The 20,588-nt window shown below is 42.8% G+C and overlaps 1 protein-coding gene across 1 annotated transcript in view; it reads right to left on the bottom strand.

Annotated features, from left to right (window-relative positions):
• Window positions 1-20,588, bottom strand: part of LOC135505739 (metabotropic glutamate receptor 1-like) — a 52,900-nt gene that overhangs the window by 15,074 nt on the left and 17,238 nt on the right. Inside the window, exons 3-5 of the mRNA XM_064924827.1 lie at window positions 2,703-2,938; window positions 2,418-2,426; window positions 2,103-2,114 (exon numbers count right to left, since the gene is read on the bottom strand). Of these exons, the coding sequence (XP_064780899.1) occupies window positions 2,103-2,114; window positions 2,418-2,426; window positions 2,703-2,938 (257 nt within the window). The remainder of the gene's footprint in view (window positions 1-2,102; window positions 2,115-2,417; window positions 2,427-2,702; window positions 2,939-20,588) is intronic.

Genomic DNA, 20,588 nt, shown 5'->3' with positions numbered 1-20,588 from the left:
TCGCCTCCATCTCCCATCGAATCGTGGTATCTAAAGGGTTTCATTCCTATGCTGTGAGCTCTGAGCTACAGAGCTGTCTGTTCTCAGAAGACCCCTTCCAGAGCAAAGGGTGAGGGAACAGACTCCTAAGCCAAAAAGGACACTGACATCGGGAGGACTCTCAGAAAGGTGCGCCCGAGTAGTGCGTCATCGAACAGCTGAAGGCCTACGCAGAGAATTCTCAGAGATCATCCCCACGTAATTACATCATTATATTCTGACCCATAAGAGCGGCAGTTTGGGGCAAGGCTAGGGTTAGAATAGCATAGCTGACAAATTCACCCAAATGTATATTTCTCGTGTACTTTCTTTTTTCTCTCTCTATTGAAATCCCCATCGTGGTTAACACGCGCCATAGTGTGTTGGCCCGTTATACTAAGTTCTGATCAATAGCCTATAATGTGTTTTGTCTATGTGTATCTTTTATCATCATTTTAGCTATTTAGTAAATAAATATTCAACTAAGATTGGTGTGGTATGAACTCATTGGTGAGACCCGGGTCCATGCAGATTCACAGGCTATATGACGTTCAGAACGAGATTGTAAGAGGCAACTGGTTAACTGGTTAATTAGCGGCTGTTGTAAAATCGATATTCTTTGAGTTAATTTGGGAAATAGAAACTCAATAGAAACTTGTTTTCCCATGGTGCCCCAGGTCAATGAGTTAATAATTGGTTGATCAGTTAATCATACAATTAGAAACTTTAATCATTCGATGAACAACAGTCGTCACATTAAATAATACAACGTCACAACAGTGTTCTCGGGGTGATGAGAGGTGTTGGGTTTGCGCCAGATATAAGGTTTTCCTTGATGGCCAAAAAAAAATAATTTTGGTCTCATCTGACCAGAGTACCTTCTTCCATATGTTTGGGGAGTCTCCCATATGCCTTTTGGCAAACACCAATTGTGTTTGCATATTTATTTATTTAAGAAATTGCTTTTTTTGGACACTCGTCCCTAAAGCCCAGCTCTGTGGAGTGTACGGCTTAAAGTGGTCCTATGGACAGATACTCCAATCTCCGCTGTGGAGCTTTGCAGCTCCTTCAGGGTTATCTTTGGTCTCTTTGTTGCCTCTTTGATTAATGCCCTCCTTGCCTGGTCCGTGAGTTTTGGTGGGCGGCCCTCTCTTGGCAGGTTTTTTATGGTGCCATATTCTTTCCATTTTTTAATAAGGGATTTAATGGTGCTCCGTGGGATGTTCAAAGTTTCTGATATTTTTTTATTAACCCAACCCTGATCTGTACTTCTCCACAACTTTGCCCCTGACCTGTTTGGACAGCTCCTTGGTCTTTATGGTGCCGCTTGCTTGGTGGTGCCCCTTGCTTAGTAGTGTTGCAGACTCTGGGGCCTTTCAGAACAGGTGTTTAATATACACTGAGATCATGTGACAGATCATGTGACACTTAGATTGCACACAGGTGGACTTTCTTTAACTAATTATGTGACTTCTGAAGGTAATTGGTTGCAACAGATCTTATTTAGAGGCTTCATAGCAAAGGGGGTGAATACATATGCACGCATCACTTCTATGTTTTTTATTTTTTTAAATTTTTGAAACAAGTTATTTTTCTCCTTTCACTTCATCAATTTGGACTATTGTGTTTGTCCATTACATGAAATCCAAATAAAAATCTATGTAAAATACAGGTTGTAATGGAACAAAATAGGAAAAACGCCAAGTGGGATGAATACTTTTGCAAGGCACCGTATATAGAGCACATCTCTCTCATACAGTGGTGTTCTACTGAACAGGGTGTTTCAGTGACTCATTCTTCCTTGTTCTCACTTCACATTGCAGTACTTTTTTTTTAAACAACCCAAGTGTTTCTGCATTAGAGTTTGACTGATTTGACCCTACCCCAGGCTTTCTCTGAGCACAGCAGCCAATTTGGAGTATTCTATTTATTTCACTGGTCTAGTGGTAGTACAACAAGCCAACATAATCCTCAGAGCTAGCACCAGTCAAACTCTACAAGTCTTGCCAAAGTGAAGTGCTTATACAGTACAGTGCAGGTGCAGGTAAAGTCAGCATCTCTTTAATCTCAAAATATACACTTACCACCTTGGAGATCTTTAAGAAGAGAAAATAACATAATAACATAAATTATAGCTACATTACACTGCTCTGCAATTTTGTCATGTTTTGAATGCTTGGATCAAGCTCTTTTGGTTGACTTAAGTCTTAAGATAGTGAGGTATTACACAGTAGTACACATATAATACCTTCATGTTGAGGTGAATACACTCACATTAACATCAATACTTAAAATAGTTTTTTCTTACAAAATGTTTGAACGCATGCCTATCAAGCATCATTTCAGGTGTTAAATGTAATCACTATGTTAATCATTGGCGGGGCAACAACTCACTTTACCTAGATCACCTTTTGTTCGTAAGCAGAGAGAGTATTTGGAAAGGAAAAAAGGGAGACAATACATTATCATACAATTGCTAGCCTATGTTCAAAACAATAAGATGAACTATTCATTTGTCCTCAGCCTATCTTATCATGTATTATTACAATAGAAAATACTGTATGATCTTTATCTGATGATGGTATATATTTTTTCTTCCCATTGCTTTTGTTGATTCCCAACCTAACCCCTGCTCAGTCCTCATGGCTCTGGGTAGCCTAGTGTAGTTTATTAGTCGTTCTCACCGGAGCAGACTTTCTTGTATTTCTTAATCTCCTGTTGATGTCCGGGCAGGCGGCACTGGAAGCGGTACTGCCAGAACTCTGGGAACCATGGGTTCCGTGTGTTGGTGTCCAAACGCAGCTTCAGGAAGTAGTCATCAAATGACTTTACTTCCTCTGACTGCAGCTTCATGGTGATCCCACCTTCTGCTTCCTGTTCGTACCCCTCCACCACCTCATCTCGATCTGCCCATCCATCACTAGAGAGAGATAGAGAGAAAATACTGAGCACACAGATAATGAACTGTATTTGTATTGGGAGGTTGATCAAAACAAGAGCAAGTTCATTCTGAAGAAAAAAAACGATTGACTAAATAATTGTCTGTGTTACATTTCCCCATTAACTCATGAGCAGGAGTTCTGCTAGCCGTGACAATAGTGTTAGTGCATTCTCGCTGCACACTGATCTGATAGAACTGTTGGAAGATGGGAGGTAACCTGTATCCAACCAACAAGGATATCAGTCAGTTAGAATAGTCTCACTGTCTTGTTATCCTCATTGACAGCGTTCATTCAGACCAGGCCACACGAAGAGAGAAGGGGACAAAAGAGTAGCAGAACATAGTTCTTTTTTTTTGCTTAGTTTATTTGATCATTTAAAACAAGGTACACATACAAAATGATGCACTTTATTAAGAATCATCTATGGTAAACACAAACACGAATATAACTTATTTCCATTGTGGTCCTATGTCATATCCTTCCCAACAATCAAATCCCACTGCAAAGGTCTGCTCCTTTGCTCTTCAAGGTAATAGGCAGTGGCCTTTAAGTCTACCATAGTTTTTATGGTATCTATAGGGATCTTTAGCCCCTTAGCGTGAGCTCTGTGACCACTGAATGTTCCCAAGGTCTCTCTCCACTACTATCTCCATCTCTATGTGGATCTGTGAATGCTATAGGAGGAAGGTCTTGTTTATTCCATTCCAGCCACTACAATGAGCCCGTCCTCCTATACCTCTTCCCATGGCTTCTGTCTTCATTTTCAACTCTACTTACAGTCCACCAATCGCCTTGTTGGTTTTCCTTCCCCTCTGTGTCAGAATCCCCATTAAACTAAGCTCATTTAGACATGCATTTGAAGCCTGGAGACACTTAGAGGGATGAACAAGAAAGACTAGAGACAGAGACAAAGAAAATAAACGAGTTGATATACAGAGCTTCTAAGCTGTGCTTCTCTGGATGCAGCAGCCTTGAATATCTGTACAGTTGACAGCTACCCTCCAATTAGAGAGTAAGTGAGCCAGTAGCCAATTACCACACGCAGAAGGGATATTCTGATGGGCAAGAGCATATGTGAGGGTGTGTGTGTGTGCAACCTGGTCTCAGAGCATTTCATATTATTATATGTAAGTAAATCCGAGACACTCCATTTAGTATCAATTACATTTCGTATGGTATGTATTAAGTTGTGGATTTCCATTACCCGTTTCATATATGTTACAAATTACAATTTGTATGACATGTTACAAAATAGAATTTGTATGAAATGTTACAAATTACAAATCGTATGATATGTTACAAATGAGAATTCGTATGATATGTTACAAATGAGAATTCGTATGATATGCTACAAATTACAATTCGTATGATATGTTACAAATTACAATTCGTATGATATGCTACAAACTACAATTCGTATGATATGTTACAAATTACAATTCGTATGATATGTTACAAATTACAATTCGTATTATATGTTACAAATTACAATTTGTATGATATGCTACAAATTCCAATTCGCATTATATGTTAGGAATTAGCAAATGTAAAATATGTTCGAAAATTGCAAAACGTACAATATGTTATGATTTTGTAGATGTACAATATGTTACGAACTTGCAAAACGTATGATATGTTACAAATTCTAGCTAGGTGGCTAACGTTAGATAACTGGCTAACGTTAGCCAGGTCAGGGTTAAGGTTAGTGTTAAGTTTAGGAGTTAGGTTAAAGGGTTAGGGGAAGGGTTAGTTAACATGCGAAGTAGTTGCAAAGTAGCAAAAAAAGTAGTAAGTTGTTTAAATTCTAAAGTTGATGAGATTCAAACTTGCAAACTTGCTACACTCTAAAACTTGCTACACTCTAAAAAGAAAAGGTTCCTGGAGTATCTTTTAGTGGTCCTTCACATTGAAACTTCACATTAAGTTATTTTGGGGTTAATTTTTTAACTACCCCCCCTCCCCTATTATTATTATTATTATTAATAATATTTTTTTATATTTATATTTTTTATATATTTTTTTAACCTTTATTTAACTAGGCAAGTCAGTGGTTAGAGCGTTGGACTAGTAACCAAAGGTTGCAGGTTCAAATCCCCAGCTGACAAGGTACAAATCTGTCGTTCTGCCCATGAACAGGCAGTTAACCCACTGTTCCTAGGCCATCATTGAAAATAAGAATTTGTTCTTAACTGACTTGCCTAGTTAAATAAAAGGTCAAATTAATTATTATTATTATTATTTATTTTTTTCAATTACGTTTTAGTTTTAGTTGAGCAGTTAGGTTCCTGCAAGAACCCCCACCAACTAAGGAGGTTCCTCGATGAACCCCACCTCCTACGGGGTTCTTGGAAGTACCTTTAGGGGGCAATTTTCAGTGAAAGAACTTTGAGGATCTTGGAAAAAACGTTGTTGAACTCCTCATTTTTAGAGTGTAGATGTTTGCCTGAAGTAACAATCTGTCTTATGTACCCATACCAAACGAAACATATCATACTAAATGGAGCCTTCGGGTATACGCACAGAATAATACAAAATGCTCTGAGACCAGGTTGGTGTGTGTTATGTTCTGCCATTTTAAAAGAGGTCTGAGATAAACTGTGAAATCCAAGGGATATGAAGCATATAAAGAGTGATGTAGTGGACTGCTTAAACATTTCTAAGTGTTTTTATTTAGCACTTATCAAAGACACAGGAAAATGTTTCCCTGCTTTCTCGAGCGCAGTTAAGGTGATGCCACTAAATAATCCTCCACTGACACACCTCTGAATTCTGGGTGTTTTTTTATTTTTAATTTTTAAATTTTTTTCTTTTTTTTTTTTTAGAAAGGTTAGCCAAACAGAATCTTAACTTCCTCTGTCTTAATTGAGTTTAGGCCAGAGACATGCATCTGATTTGTCACAGTCACATTTGCCTCTGATGCTGTGTGGGTGTGTGCACTCGATGTGCATTTATGCTCAAATCCCAAACCACTGTCACTCTTCCACCCATCAAATATTCACAATCACAACAACAACAACATAATTATTGTTCCCTGTGCCCACCCTCCCCCTCCCTCCCTATCACTAGTCTAGTCCATTCCCTGACCCAAGGTAGCTGACTGCATTTGATGTTCTAAATTTGATACAGTGTTATATACGGACCTCCAATATTTGTCCCCACAGACGTGGAGAACTGCAACAGCAGGCTATGGCAGAGAGAGAGAGAGAGAGATTGGGTTTGGTGTGTGTGTGTGTGGAGCATTTATTTAACATCTCAATGAATAATTTATGAGTTGTTGCCAAGGTAGACATGCATCGCTGCTTTCACATCGGAGTTTGCGATACAGAAAAAATGACACTCTCTCCCTCTCTCTTCATGCCGTCGCTGGATCCTGCTGTGCTATATCTACTTAGTTTAAATATCTCATCAAAACAGTCAAACCACGGGAGGCCAAATTTGATTGAATTCATACCTAGCTAAGTTTCATGAGTTCATGTATCATGAATACTGTTAATGGTATTTTTATCCAATATTCATGAAAACACAGACCCACCACAGCTATACTAATACTATCAAACACATACCACTGCTATCTTATATGGAAAAGAATGATGAACATTTCATAAGAATCTTGTATGGCAGGAGAAGATGATTTGTACAAAAATCAAATAAGTATCTGGTAAGATTTTGCTTTATATGTTAGTGAGGTATTTGTGGTAACTTCAATCAAATTCATGTTTGTGGTAATTTTCCTACATGAACTCAGCAAAAAAGTAAACTTCCTCTCACTGTCAACTGCGTTTATTTTCAGCAAACTTAACATGTGTAAATATTTGTATGAACAAAACAAGATTCAACAACTGAGAAATTGAACAAGTTCCACAGACATTTGGACAGACATGTGACTAACAGAAATGGAATAATGTGGGGTCAAAAGTAAAAAAGTCAATATATGGTGTGTCCATATAGCTGCATTAAGTACTGCAGTGCATCTCCTCATGGACAGCACCAGATTTGTCAGTTCTTGCTGTGAGATGGGTTTTTTTCACGAGGCAAGTCAGTTGAGAACAAATTATTATTTTCAATAACAGCCTAGGAACAGTGGGTTATCTGCCTTGTTCATGGGCAGAATGACAGATTTTTATCTTGTCAGCTCGGGGATTTGATCTTGCAACCTTGCGGTAACTAGTCCAACGCTCTAACTACTAGGCTACCTGCCACGCCACATGTTACCCCACTCTTCCACCAAGGCACCTGCAAGTTCCCGGACATTTCTGGGGGGAATGGCCCTAGCCCTAACCTTCCAATCCAACAGGTCCCAGACGTGCTCAATGGGATTGAGATCCGGGCTCTTTGCTGGCCATGACAGAACACTGACAGGAAATCCCGCACAGAACGAGCAGTATGACTGGTGGCATTATCATGCTGGAGGGTCATGTCAGGATGAGCCTGCAGGAAGGGGGAGGAGGGAGGAGGATGTCTTCCCTGTAACGCACGGCGCTGAGATTGCCTGCAATGACAACAAGCTCAGTTTGATGATGCTGTGACACACCGCCCCAGACCATGACGGACCCTCCACTTTTTTCCAGTCCTGTCTGGTCCAGCGACGGTGGGTTTGTGCCCATAGGCGATGTTGTTGCCGGTGATGTCTGGTGAAGACCTGCCTTACAACAGGCTTACACGCCCTAAGTCCAGCCTCTCTCAGCCTATTGCGGACAGTCTGAGCACTGATGGAGGGATTGTGCATTCCTGGTGTAACTCGGGTAGTTGTTGTTGCCATCCTGTATCTGTCCCGCAGGTGTGATGTTTGGATGTACCGATCCTGTGCAGGTGTTACACGTGGTCTGTCACTGCGAGGATGATCAGCTGTTCGTCGTCCCTGTAGCGCTGTCTTAGGCGTCTCACAGTACGGACGTTGCAATTTATTGCCCTGGCCACATCTGCAGTCCTCATGCCTCCTTGCAGCATGCCTAAGGGACATTCACGCAGATGAGCAGGGACCCTGGGCATCTTTCTTTTGGTGTTTTTCAGAGTCAGTAGAAAAGCCTCTTTAGTGGCCTAAGTTTTCATAACTGTGACCTTAATTGCCTACCGTCTGTAAGCTGTTAGTGTCTTAACAACCATTCCACAGGTGTATATTCATTAATTGTTTATGGGTCATTGCAAAAGCATGGGAAACAGTGCTTAAATCCTTTCCAATGAAGATATGTGAAGTTATTTGGATTTTTACGAATTATCTTTGAAAGACAGGGTCCTGAAAAAGGGACGTTTATTTTTTTGCTGAGTTTAGATATGGTGTGACATATTTGAGACAACATATATTACTTTATATGAGTCATTGTCACGCCCTGGTCTTAGTAGTTTATGTTTTCTTCATTTATTTGGTCAGGCCAGGGTGTGGCATGGGTTTTTGTATGTGGTGTGTTTTGTCTTGTTTTTTTTCACATGTATTGGGATGGTAGCTTAGTGGGATGTTCTAGGTATATCTATGGCTGTCTGAAGTGGTTCTCAATCAGAGGCAGGTGTTTATCGTTGTCTCTGATTGGGAACCATATTTAGGCAGCCATATTCTTTGAGTGTTTTGTGGGTGATTGTCCTTATGTCCTTTTGTCCTTGTTCTGTGTTAATTTACACCAGAATAGGCTGTTTCGGTTTTCGTTACGTTTGTTGTTTTTGTAATTGATTCGTGTTTACTTTTTGTTTATTAAACATGGATCGTAATCTACACGCCGCATTTTGTTCCGACTCTCCTTCGCCTAAAGAAAACCGTAACAGTCATCAATTAAAATTATAATAAAAGTGTATGTTCTCTGTAAAGGTCGCTGTAAAAACACACACAAATACACCACCAACATACAGAAAAACATAAATGTTCTTATCAGATATTCGATTACTTATTACCTTGTAAAAAATGATCTTCCTCTGCCATACAATATTGTAATTATATTTTCATAATTATTTTTGTATTAATCTGTTATGTGTATTTGCTGCCATATGTATTACTTAGAAGTTCCAGGTAGAACACATAAGAATATTGTTTGTTTCTTCTATATCGTTTCCGATGGGATTAATATTACTCCCACCACACCACAGCTAGGCTAGTTTAATTACTGGAGGCAGCATCATTTCTAACATATTCCTTCCCTGTTATTCCAGTAAATTGCTATGAAATTCAACTGTTTTCCTAGAGAAATATACTTAAGGCCAAATTACCACATGCATCAAGTGGTCAATTAGAGATATCTCTGTGTGTGTGTGTGAGAGAACATTGGCCAGATGATTGACGGATGCTTAGTGTTGTGAGACAACGTTGTGGAAGAGCTTCCGAGCCAACAGTTAGATAATTAATAGCTAAAACACAGCAGATCTTTCAGTTGAGTGGTCTGAGTGCCAGGAGAGAGAACAAACAAACAAATCCCCCAGACTATTTCAGATGATCTAGTTCCAGTCTGATAGCTAACGCATTTGTATTTTTATGAAGCCATGAATTAATTGGCAGGGAAGAGCATTAATCACATGCACTCTCTCCTGAGAGAGAGAATGGATTGTAAAATAGTTTCTTAAAAAGTAGAAAAGAAAGAGATTCATTATGCGTTCCCTTGTTCTGGCTCATTTGACACAAGCAGACACTTAATAAGAATACCCAAACAAACGTAGGTGTCTAAAGACCAGTAGAATGCCAAATGACCCGATTATATTCAAACCACCATAACGTTTGAAATGTATAGAACCAAGCCATACATCTACCCTATCTTCTCTCCTCACCCCGCAGTTCCCACTCTCTCTCCTTTCTTTCTCTCAATCTTAACTTACCCCCGCTTTCCTTCGCTCCCTCTTCTCTCTTTCTCCTCATCTTCTTTTTCCCTGTTTTTCTATTTTGCCCAACCTCCCCCATCTTCCCTTGTTCATCATTCTCTCTTCCCTCTTCCCCTTCTCTTCCTTCCTGATCCAGTTCATTTTGCATGAGAGAAGTGGCAGTTTGTTAGCTAGATGACGGTAGGCAGGCCAGGCCTCTCCCGAGGCAGCTCAACGACCCTGGCCGAGCTGGGATCCATTAAAACACTATCCAGATCAAGCAGCCTTTACTTATTCATCACGCCCCAGTTTAGAGATTAATCTCCCAGATCCGTTTGCCTTGGACCGATAGCGTACTGTGTTTGGAGAGACAGATTTACTGCTAGCTGGCTACCAGCCGGCAATTCTCCATATTTAAGTATTACATAGGAAATGTGTTTTCCCAAACCATAGTGAATGTTTTCATGTTTTCCTGCCTCGAGTTGAGGTGTGTGTGTGTGCGTGTGCGTGTGTGTGCAATTGTTCAATTGTGTATGTGTGCATGCACATGTATGCATGCATTTTCATGCGTACTGCATGTGTGCGAACTATAACAAGGGAAAAGTGTGCTAGGGGGCCATCAAGGAAATTGTTTCAGCCTCAGCGTGTTCTGATCTCACAATGACATCCAGATGCCAACCCAGCATGCCCTTTCTGATAATTTCAATGTCATTCACTAGTCCTTCATACTAGAAAGAAAACGAATGCATCAATTGGAGAGAGATGTCCTTGACAATGTTTTCTGTTTATCAATTCAAGTCTGTGGCACATTATAAATATTCAAATTCTATGTGTAAAGCCTACTGTTCAGTGGAACAAAAAGAGATGCAATTTAGACTCATAAGTCAACTGTGAAAGACTGTGAAACTACTATTGTGTGTAATCACACACTAAGCTGTAGACATATCTTTGCCTCCTCTGTGGCATTCTACAGTATGCGATATGTGCTAGAATTGTGCTATTATCTTAAAACTGTGGACTTTCTGTGTTGAGATATGTTCCTGAGAGGCTATTGTTTGACGGACAAGCCTAGACTCAGAGCCATTCACCCAAGTCTCCGAGCCTCTCATCAAACAAAACCAAATCTCCATGGGGATTGTAACGTTAGCAACACGCTAACCTCAGGGAGCAAAATGTACTTTCTCCATCAAAACACGAATCACAGCTATAACCTGAAAGGGACATCCCTTGACTAGCCAACACCCCCACAACATGCCCCAATAAACTTAATCTAAACCTAGATTTGTATAATGGGTTAAAAGGGTAGCATCATGGCAGAGGGAGAAGAGGAGTAGAGCTGGGCCTCTCAAATCATACACATACACACACTGGTGTGTGTCCTGTCAGGCGCAGAGATCATGCCACACACACCGTGGGATAATCCTAAGTGGAGAAATAGAGACTTAGAGATCATCTCTATAATGCTGAAACGGGGGCCGCCTATAAAGAACAGCACCCTTCACTTCACAGCCTTTTCTGAGGAAATGGTTGAAATATAATCTGTAAGGCAGGAATCACTGGCAGGCAGGCTCCCTCTGTCCCACTATACTGACCTACTTCACTATAATGCACCCCATGCTGGTAGCCAAGGCTGTCCTCGTCTGTCCCAGGCCTACCTAAGCAACACTGGTGAAAATAGATGCAAGGACAGGAGTAAAAATAACAGAAGAAAATCCGTCTCCCGATCACATATTCCTTATGTAGCCGTATAACAATCTTGGTCCTTTTTCAATCCTAACTATCATCAGTGATTACAGAGGCGAGGCAAATTACAGTGTAAACACTGTACTATACAGTATTCGCATGTGTTCCGAGAGAATATGAATGGAAAAGCAGCTTATTCAAATGCAGTAGTAATAACAGCATTGAGGCAGGCAGCATTAGATGGGGAGCTAAAGGAATGGTGCTAATTGCGTGTATGTGACTGACTATGCTCCCCACACACAGTCTTTATAATGGGGGAGGTTGGGTATTGGATGGAAAAGGCACTGGTGGTGGTGACTAAAGCTAGATATGTTGCAACTACCAGCCAACGCTGTTGGGGAAAGTAATCTGTTAGCAGTTTTTTGTGTCAATCCTGATCAAAAGAGTGATTCACCGTTGAGTTAACAGAACTGTAGCCTATTGCATTTCAGTGATTGCTGTAACAACATGTTGTTGACACATTCTGTGCCTGTTGCTTTTAATGCATCAAATGCAATTTCCCCTGGGTAATGAAGTAAAATCAGTAAGCAGGTCAGGCACATAATTCCATACAAGGTAGTTATACTTGAGTGAGAGGAGACAGCTGTCAAGGGTCCTAGAGCCACAGATGTGCTTCTCTACACAGCTCAGTCCACTATGCTGGGAAGCTGTGTAGAGTAGACTAGTGTGTGTAGCTCACGCCGGGGCTCAGAGCTCATCACACGGTGTGATACTGCTCCCTTCAAACCTTCTCCCTAAATCTATGGTTCCCTCTACGGGACGTCCCGTCCTGACATGAGGTGTTAGTGCCCCCTTGTGATGGAACATCTGTTCAGTGTTACCTCCAACCACATCCTGAGGGAGAATATACATTGAGTGTACAAAACACACTCCCTTTTGCCCTCAGAACAGCCTCAATTTGTCAGGGCATGGACTCTACAGGGTGTCGAAAGCATTCCACACGGATGCTGGCCAATGTTGACTCGAATTGTGTCCAGTTGTGTCGAGTAGGCTGGATGTCCTTTAGATGGTGGACCTTTAGTATGTATGGCTCCCCTACTCTCACCACTTTGCCCAGTCCTATTCAAGACTAGAACTACTTTGTCTTTTCTAATGGTTCTAATGCTTCTAGCCTTGATTTGCATTTTGATTACATATCTAATATATAGTATTGTTTACTTGGTGTTGTCCAATGAATTCTGTAACCACTTCAAATCAGGGTTGATTGGAAAACGCTGTTCAAAAGAGAACATTGTATTAGCGCATCTTTGTACTCCCTAATGAAGGCCATCCAGCCGAAATGCATTGGAGTTGTCCATTGAACATGCCATACAAATAAAGGCATTTTAATTAATTTTATGAAGAGTGCCTTGGTCCTCCGTTCTTTTTGATACACACGAGAAACTGTTGAGAGTGAAAAACCCAGCAGTGTTGCAGTTCTTGAAACACTCAAACCGGTGCGCCTGGCACCTACTACCTACCATACCCCGTTCAACGGCACTAAAATATTTTGTCTTGCCCATTCACCCTCTAAATGGCATACATACACAATCAATGTCTCAATTTTCTCATGACTTAAAAATCATTCTTTAACCTGTCTCCTTCCCTGCATCTATACTGATTGAAGTGGATTCACATCACCAAGACATCACATCACATACATTAAATCTAATGCCAAATCCAGCCAGGTCACTCGTGATACAAGTCAGTATTTCACATCAATCAAGTGTTTGAGGACATCGGGAGATGATGTGGCAACTGGCCACTAGGGCCAACAGTGAGAACTGTTACCTTCAAGTAGGTTTCGGTTTTGCTGGAAGGCGTTGTGGACGGGGATGGCGGATTCCAAAGTTTGAAAATTCGAATCCAGCGATAGAAAGTTATTTTTTAGATTTTTGTTTTAAGCCTATCCCAAATCGTAAGCCTGACCTTAACCTTTCTGGGTTAATGCCTAACCTTAAGATTTCTGAGTTAATGTCACGACTTCCGCCGAAGCCGGTCCCTCTCCTTGTTCGGGCGGTGTTCGCTGGTCGACGTCACCGACCTTCTAGCCATCGCTGATCCATTTTTCATTTTCCATTGGTTTTGTCTTGTCTTCCTTCACACCTGGTTCCAATCCCATCAATTACATGTTGTGTATTTAACCCTCTGTTTTCCCTCATGTCTTTGTCGGAGATTGTTGGATTGTATGTTACGTGCAAGTTGTGTAGTTGGTGTGCGACAGGTTTTGTACCCACTTTGATTATTTTGTATATTTTGGTTTTTCTGAGCACTTATTAAACGACTCCATTTAGACCAAGTTCGTTCTCCTGCGCCTGACTTCCCTGCCACCAACACCAAAAATTCAGAGTTAATGCTTAAATTTAACCTTAAACATTGTTTCTGAGGTTTGTGTTTTGCAAGCTAGAGATGGAGAGTTGTTTTGGTGTCTTTCATTTGAAGGAACCTACTTTTCATGCCATTGCTAGGCACATGCCAACCCAGACAATCTAAGGTAGGGAACCAGACATTCAAATACCTACTTGGATGATTCACATCGAAAGGCAAATCCATGGGTGAAACATTTTTATAAAAAGTGCTCCATGTGAACGAAGGTCCATTAAACTTTGTTTAATATTTGAGTTACCTAAAATGATCCTGAGTAATGTTTTAATGTTAATTCAAAAAGAAAGGGGAAAGAATACTTTTCTGGGCTGCTGGATATCATCAACGAAAAATGTCTGTTTCATTATGATCTAGTGCTGCATCGTTTTATCATAGTCAAACGAGAGTCAGAGATATTAAACATATAGCAAAATGCTCTCAGACACAATGATGCAACCTAACCACATTCAACTAACTACAGTACATTCCACTGTTGCTTAGCTGTGCCTTGATGCATGATGAAATTCCTTATGAATTACATTCTCTTTCTGAACACATATATCTATTGTATTGTGATATGAAACAATGACTGAAGTCATGAAAAATATCTTGATTCAAACTACAGACCAAGGCACTAAGAGTCCCTGAAGATCTCTACAAATGGACCTGATTGTCATTCACAGATTGTGACAGGACCCAAAGATTGACACAATGGTAAGAGCAACAGATGTAGCGAAACCATGGAGATGATCAATCTGCAACTGTCTGATTCCTTCCCCCGCTAGTTACCCTCAGCAACTTCACTGGGAGATGGAGACAAAAGACAAGCCATCTGACCGAGAATAGAATATAACACAAGAGGAGAGTGAGTGGTGTAAGTACTGTAGGGTGTTAAAGCAGGCCTGGGGCTGCAGGAATAAAGTATTCCCGTATGAGAGTGCACCTGGCCCTCCTCTGAAGAGCAGGCGAGTGTTCAACAGCAGAGCTCTAAAACAAGAGCTCTCAGACTCTAAACCTGCCCATCTGTCTGTCTGTATCTGTGTGTCTGATTCTCTTTCGTTCTCTCAGTCCGTTTCTCTCTCACTCTCTCTCACTGTTAGATTTTATGCATTTTTGTCTGTCATAGGTAGAAATCCTCTCTCTCCATTCCTCATAATCCCTCCCTTCACGTCTCCATCTCTCTACATCTCAGTCAAGTCACTCTAGCTCTATCTTGCTCCCTATTTCAACTAGGAGCCTAACCTTGTTCCCTCTCTTTCTCTCTCTGTGTCTTTGCCCGTCTTTCACACTCCCTCAACCCTAAGGTCTAATACCATTTCTAGCCATCTCTCTTCCTCTCTCCCTCTCAGTCTTTCTTTCTCACATACACATCAACAGCGTCTCACTCGACTGGCAAGCAACGACACAAATTAGCATGGAATAGCAGGCTGTGTTTTGATCAGCTAATATCTGTCAGCCAACCTCCAAGCCTTTGTAACCATGACACTGTAGCCAAGCTTTAGACACACACACACTCACGCACATATGTGTGTTGGCCCAGAACGTTTCTCCGTCAGTCTTACTTCATCTCCCTCTTTCACTGTCCTCTCACTCTCTCTCTCTCTGACCCAGAAGCATGTAGAGCTAAGCCACCAGTTCTTTCTCTAGCCCATGGAGGCCTACCCACCAGCAAAAAAAACCCCAAATCCTCTCGTGTGGAGTGGAGAGAGGGAGGAATCGGGAAGGATGGAAGAAGATAGGGAAGGATTCAAGATCGGAAAAGGAATGTAAGAGAGGAGAGACAGGGAAAACACTGGAGCTTCATTACGATGGATAATTAATTTGACATGATCTAAAGAAATCCAATTAGCATTAAAAGAAATATCCCTGTAAAAATCTGTCCGTTTAAACTAGAAATATCTGCAATGGGTGAGTCTCAATCCACCACAACCGGTGAAAGGTGACAGAGCTAGTGTAACGACGTTCTTCGTTTGTCGAAAGAGAGTCGGACCGAAATGCAGCGTGTTGGTTACTCATGTTCTTTAATGGAACAAATGACGATACACAAAATAACTTATAAATACAAAAAAACAACAAACGGAATGTGAAAAACCTATACAGCCTGTCTGGTGAACACTAACACAGAGACAGGAACAATCACCCACGAAATACAAAGTGAAACCCAGGCTACCTAAATACGGTTCCCAATCAGAGACAACGAGAATCACCTGACTCTGATTGAGAACCGCCTCAGGCAGCCAAACCTATGCAACACACACCCCTAATCAGCCACAATCCCAATAACTAAAAAACCCCACTAAGAAATTCAACAAACAATAAACCCATGTCACACCCTGGCCTGACCAACTAATTAACTAAAACACAAAATACTAAGACCAAGGCGTGACAGCTAGAGTGATGTTTGTCAGACCATGAGACATCCCGAAAATCAGTCTTCTCACAAAATCATCTGCATGTAAAGACAAGATTCTTATGAATACAATGGTGTTCTCCATTTTACTCTTCGACCTTCTCAAGCGTCTTCGAACTCGTCTGAAGTCGGGACAGCTGATCTGCCAACTTTTTCCTGTAGCGTCCAAACAGTTTGGCCTACACACTAATATGACCCCGATGTGAAATGGTGAGACTCTCTTAGAACACATACATGTTACTCTAGAACGCCCACAGGCCTCACAATACTCATCTGAAGGTTCCCTGGTACCAGTTGAAAAAAATGCATGAAAGCACAGTATACAGTGTACGTTGACTGCTTAGTGCCAAAAATAAGGGATTAAATACATATCAATTAACAAGTGTTTCCTGATCTTTCTTTTATCTCTCAGATATAGGACAGACAGTTCAGAACAAACTTCCTTTAGATTTTTTGGGGATTACGATCTGTTGTTACATGTAGTGAATCTGTTATTGTATTTTTATTGTATTGAATGTTGTTGTATTTCGTAGTGAGGTTTTTTAGTTATTGGGATTGCGGCTGAGTAGGGGTGTTGCATAGGTTTGGCTGCCTGAGGCGGTTCTCAATCAGAGTCAGGTGATTCTCATTGTCTCTGATTGGGAACCGTATTTAGGTAGCCTGGGTTTCACTTTGTATTTCGTGGGTGATTGTTCCTGTCTCTGTGTAGTTTCACCAGATAGGCTGTAATTAGGTTTCACGTTCCGTTTTGTTGTTTTGTATTTGTCTCAGTATTTTCTTGTAATCGTTATTTGTTTCATTAAAAAACATGAGTAACCAACACGCTGCATTTCGGTCCGACTTTCTTGCGACAAACGAAGAACGTCGTTACAGAATCACCCACCACACACAGACCGAGCAGCGTGTTAACAGGCAACTGGAGCAGCGAAGGGAGGACGTTATGGACAGCAGAGGCTTGGAGTATACGACGTGGGAAGAAATAGACAGGTGGGAGGCCGACCCAGAGAGAGTGCCGGAGCCCGCCTGGGATTCGCTGGAGCAGTGCAAAGAGGGCTATAGGAGAATGGAGTCGAAAAGAAAGACACGGCGGCGCAGAGCGAAACCCGACAATCAGCCCCAAATATTTCTTGGGGGGGGACTCAGAGGGAGAGTGGCTGAGTCAGGAGACAGACCTGAGCCAACTCTCCCTGTTTATCGTGAGGAGCCAAGGAGGAGACCAGAACCGGTGTTGGAGGTGAGCGAAACAGAGACTGTGAAGGAGTTAATGGGGAAATTGGAGGAGAGAGTAATGAGGGAGTTGCTAGTTTGGTGCTTTAGGTACAAGATTCGTCCGACGGAGCGTGTCGGGGATTTAATGGCACCTGGGTCAGCGCTCCATACTAGTCCTGAGGTGCGTGTTAGTCGGCTGGTGAAAAATGTGCCAGCCTCACGCACTAGACCTCCTGTGTACCTACCTAGCCTTGCACGTCCTGTGCCAGTCCTGCCCTCAGGCTCTCCAGTACACCTTCACGGTCCAGTCCATCCTGTGCCACCTTCACACACCAGTCCTCCGATGGCAGCTCCCCGCACCAGGCTTCCTGTGCGTGTCCTCGATCCAGTACCACCAGTTCCAGTACCACGCACCAGGCCTTCAGTGCGCCTCGCCTGTTCAGCGCAGCCAGCGCTTTCTCCCTCTCCTGCGCTGTCGGAGTCTCCCGCCTATTCAGCGCTGTCGGAGCCTTTCTTCTCTCCTTCGCTGTCGGAGCCTCTCTCCTCTCCAGCGCTGCCGGAGCCTCCTGCCTGTTCGGAGCAGCCAGAGCTGCCAGTCTGCATGGAGCAGCCAGAGCTGCCAGTCTGCATGGAGCAGCCAGAGCTGCCAGTCTGCATGGAGCAGCCAGAGCTGCCAGTCTGCATGGAGCAGCCAGAGCTGCCAGTCTGCATGGAGCAGCTAGAGCTGCCAGTCTGCATGGAGCAGCCAGAGCTGCCAGTCTGCATGGAGCAGCCAGAGCTGTCAGTCTGCATGGAGCAGCCAGAGCTGCCAGTCTGCATGGAGCTGCCAGTCTGCATGGAGCTGCCAGTCTGCAAGGAGCTGCCAGTCTGCATGGAGCTGCCAGTCTGCATGGAGCTGCCAGTCTGCAATGAGCTGCCAGTCTGCATGGAGCTGCCAGTCTGCATGGAGCTGCCAGTCTGCAAGGAGCTGCCAGTCTGCAAGGAGCTGCCAGTCTGCAAGGAGCTGCCAGTCTGCATGGAGCAGCCAGAGCTGCCAGTCTGCATGGAGCAGCTAGAGCTGCCAGTCTGCATGGAGCTGCCAGTCTGCATGGAGCTGCTAGTCTGCATGGAGCTGCCAGTCTGCATGGAGTTGCCAGACTGCATGGAACTGGCAGTCTGCAAGGAGCTGCCAGTCGGCAAGGAGCTGCCAAAGCTGTTAGTCTGCATGGAACAGTCAGAGCTGTCAGTCTGCAAGAAGCCGCCAGAGCTGTCAATCTGCATAGAGCAACCAGAGCCGCCAGTCAGCATGGAGCAGCCAGAGCTGTCAGTCAGCATGAAGCAGCCAGAGCCGCCAGTCAGCCAGACTCTTCCAGATCTGCCAGTCAGCCAGACTCTTCCAGATCTGCCAGTCAGCCAGGGTCTGCCGGATTCAACTGCCTGGCTGGGCTTCCTCTCAGTACTGAGCTGCCCCTCAGTCCCGAGCTGCCCCTCAGTACTGAGCTGCCCCTCAGTCCCGAGCTGCCCCTCAGTCCCGAGCTGCCCCTCAGTCCCGAGCTGCCCCTCAGTCTCGAGCTTCCCCTCAGTCCCGAGCTGCCTCAGTCCCGAGCTGTCCCTCAGTCACGAGCTGCTCCTCAGTTCAGTGTGGTTCTGGGTGAGGACTATTAGGCCATGGTCGGCGGCGAGGTTGGATCATCCCAGGACGCGAAGGGGAGGAACTATGACATTTATGGAGTGGGGTCCACGTCCCGAGCCGGAACCGCCACCATGGACAGACGCCCACCCGGACCCTCCCTATGGTTTTGAGGTGCGTCCGGGAGTCCGCACCTTAGGGGGGGGGGGGTTCTGTCACGCCTTGGTCTTAGTATTTTGTGTTTTTGTTAATTAGTTGGTCAGGCCAGGGTGTGACATGGGTTTATGTTGTTGTATTCCGTAGTGGGGTTTTTTAGTTATTGGGATTGCGGCTGAGTAGGGGTGTTGCATAGGTTTGGCTGCCTGAGGTGGTTCTCAATCAGAGTCAGGTGATTCTCATTGTCTCTGATTGGGAACCGTATTTAGGTAGCCTGGGTTTCACTTTGTATTTCGTGGGTGATTGTTCCTGTCTCTGTGTAGTTTCACCAGATAGGCTGTAATTAGGTTTCACGTTCCGTTTTGTTGTTTTGTATTTGTCTCAGTATTTTCTTGTAATCGTTATTTGTTTCATTAAAAAACATGAGTAACCAACACGCTGTATTTCGGTCCGACTTTCTTGCGACAAACGAAGAACGTCGTTACAAGTAAGGCCAAATAAATAAATCTATCTATAAATCTAATTCCATATCAAATAGCAAAATTATCCTTGGTATGACCTTCTTAAAACAATTCCATATAGCTTAGTAGAAACACCACCCCCCCCACACACACACACAAGCTTAGACAGGGCTTAGACTGTTATGGGTTAAGGAAAGCGCTTTTTCCAGTGATATTGGCAACACCAGTGGCGGTAAGTGCCGTTTAAGATGAGGGAGAGCGGTTTTCTTTTCATGAGCATGGCCTGATTTCTATTACAGCATATTGAATGACTGTCATTCATATTCCATTCACCCAGTTCAATGTAGCAGCAATTGGTTTAGGCTAATACATGACACAAAAATGTCCCCTATACCCATCATGAGGTTGCAACCTAGCCTATGAATGAAAGTTTACAACGTAGGTGCACAAAGGTCGAGACAAATTTGGGGTGACAGATAGTGACATTCAATACTGCCCTGCACACTCTTGCCTGCATCTAGCTGATATAGGGTGTAATCATTTAAGAAGCCAGGCCTGGTATTTATCGTGGATTTTGAAAAGGCATTTGATAAAGTAAGATGATATAAATATATATTTACCTAGATTTTTTCAATTTCGGTGATTCTCTTATAAAAAGGGTAAAATGATGTATAGCAACCCCAGGTGTAAAATAGTAAATAACGGCTACTTCTCAGAGAGGTTTGAATTGTCAAGCGGAGTTAAACAAGGGTGTCCGCTGTCACCATATCTATGGCCATCGAAATGCTCACTATTAAAATCAGATCCAATAACAACATTTGCGGATTAGAAATCCAAGGCTTCCAAGGCTACATTACCCTGCAGTTTACCTATAAAATGGGCTGATGTGGAAGTACTGTAGACATACATGGTATTCATATCAC

This window comes from Oncorhynchus masou, chromosome 19, assembly GCF_036934945.1.
Source record: "Oncorhynchus masou masou isolate Uvic2021 chromosome 19, UVic_Omas_1.1, whole genome shotgun sequence".
NCBI classification, from domain to species: Eukaryota; Metazoa; Chordata; class Actinopteri; order Salmoniformes; family Salmonidae; genus Oncorhynchus; species Oncorhynchus masou.
Note: the sequence above shows the minus strand (reverse complement) of the source record. Positions and strands in the feature narration are given on the sequence as shown.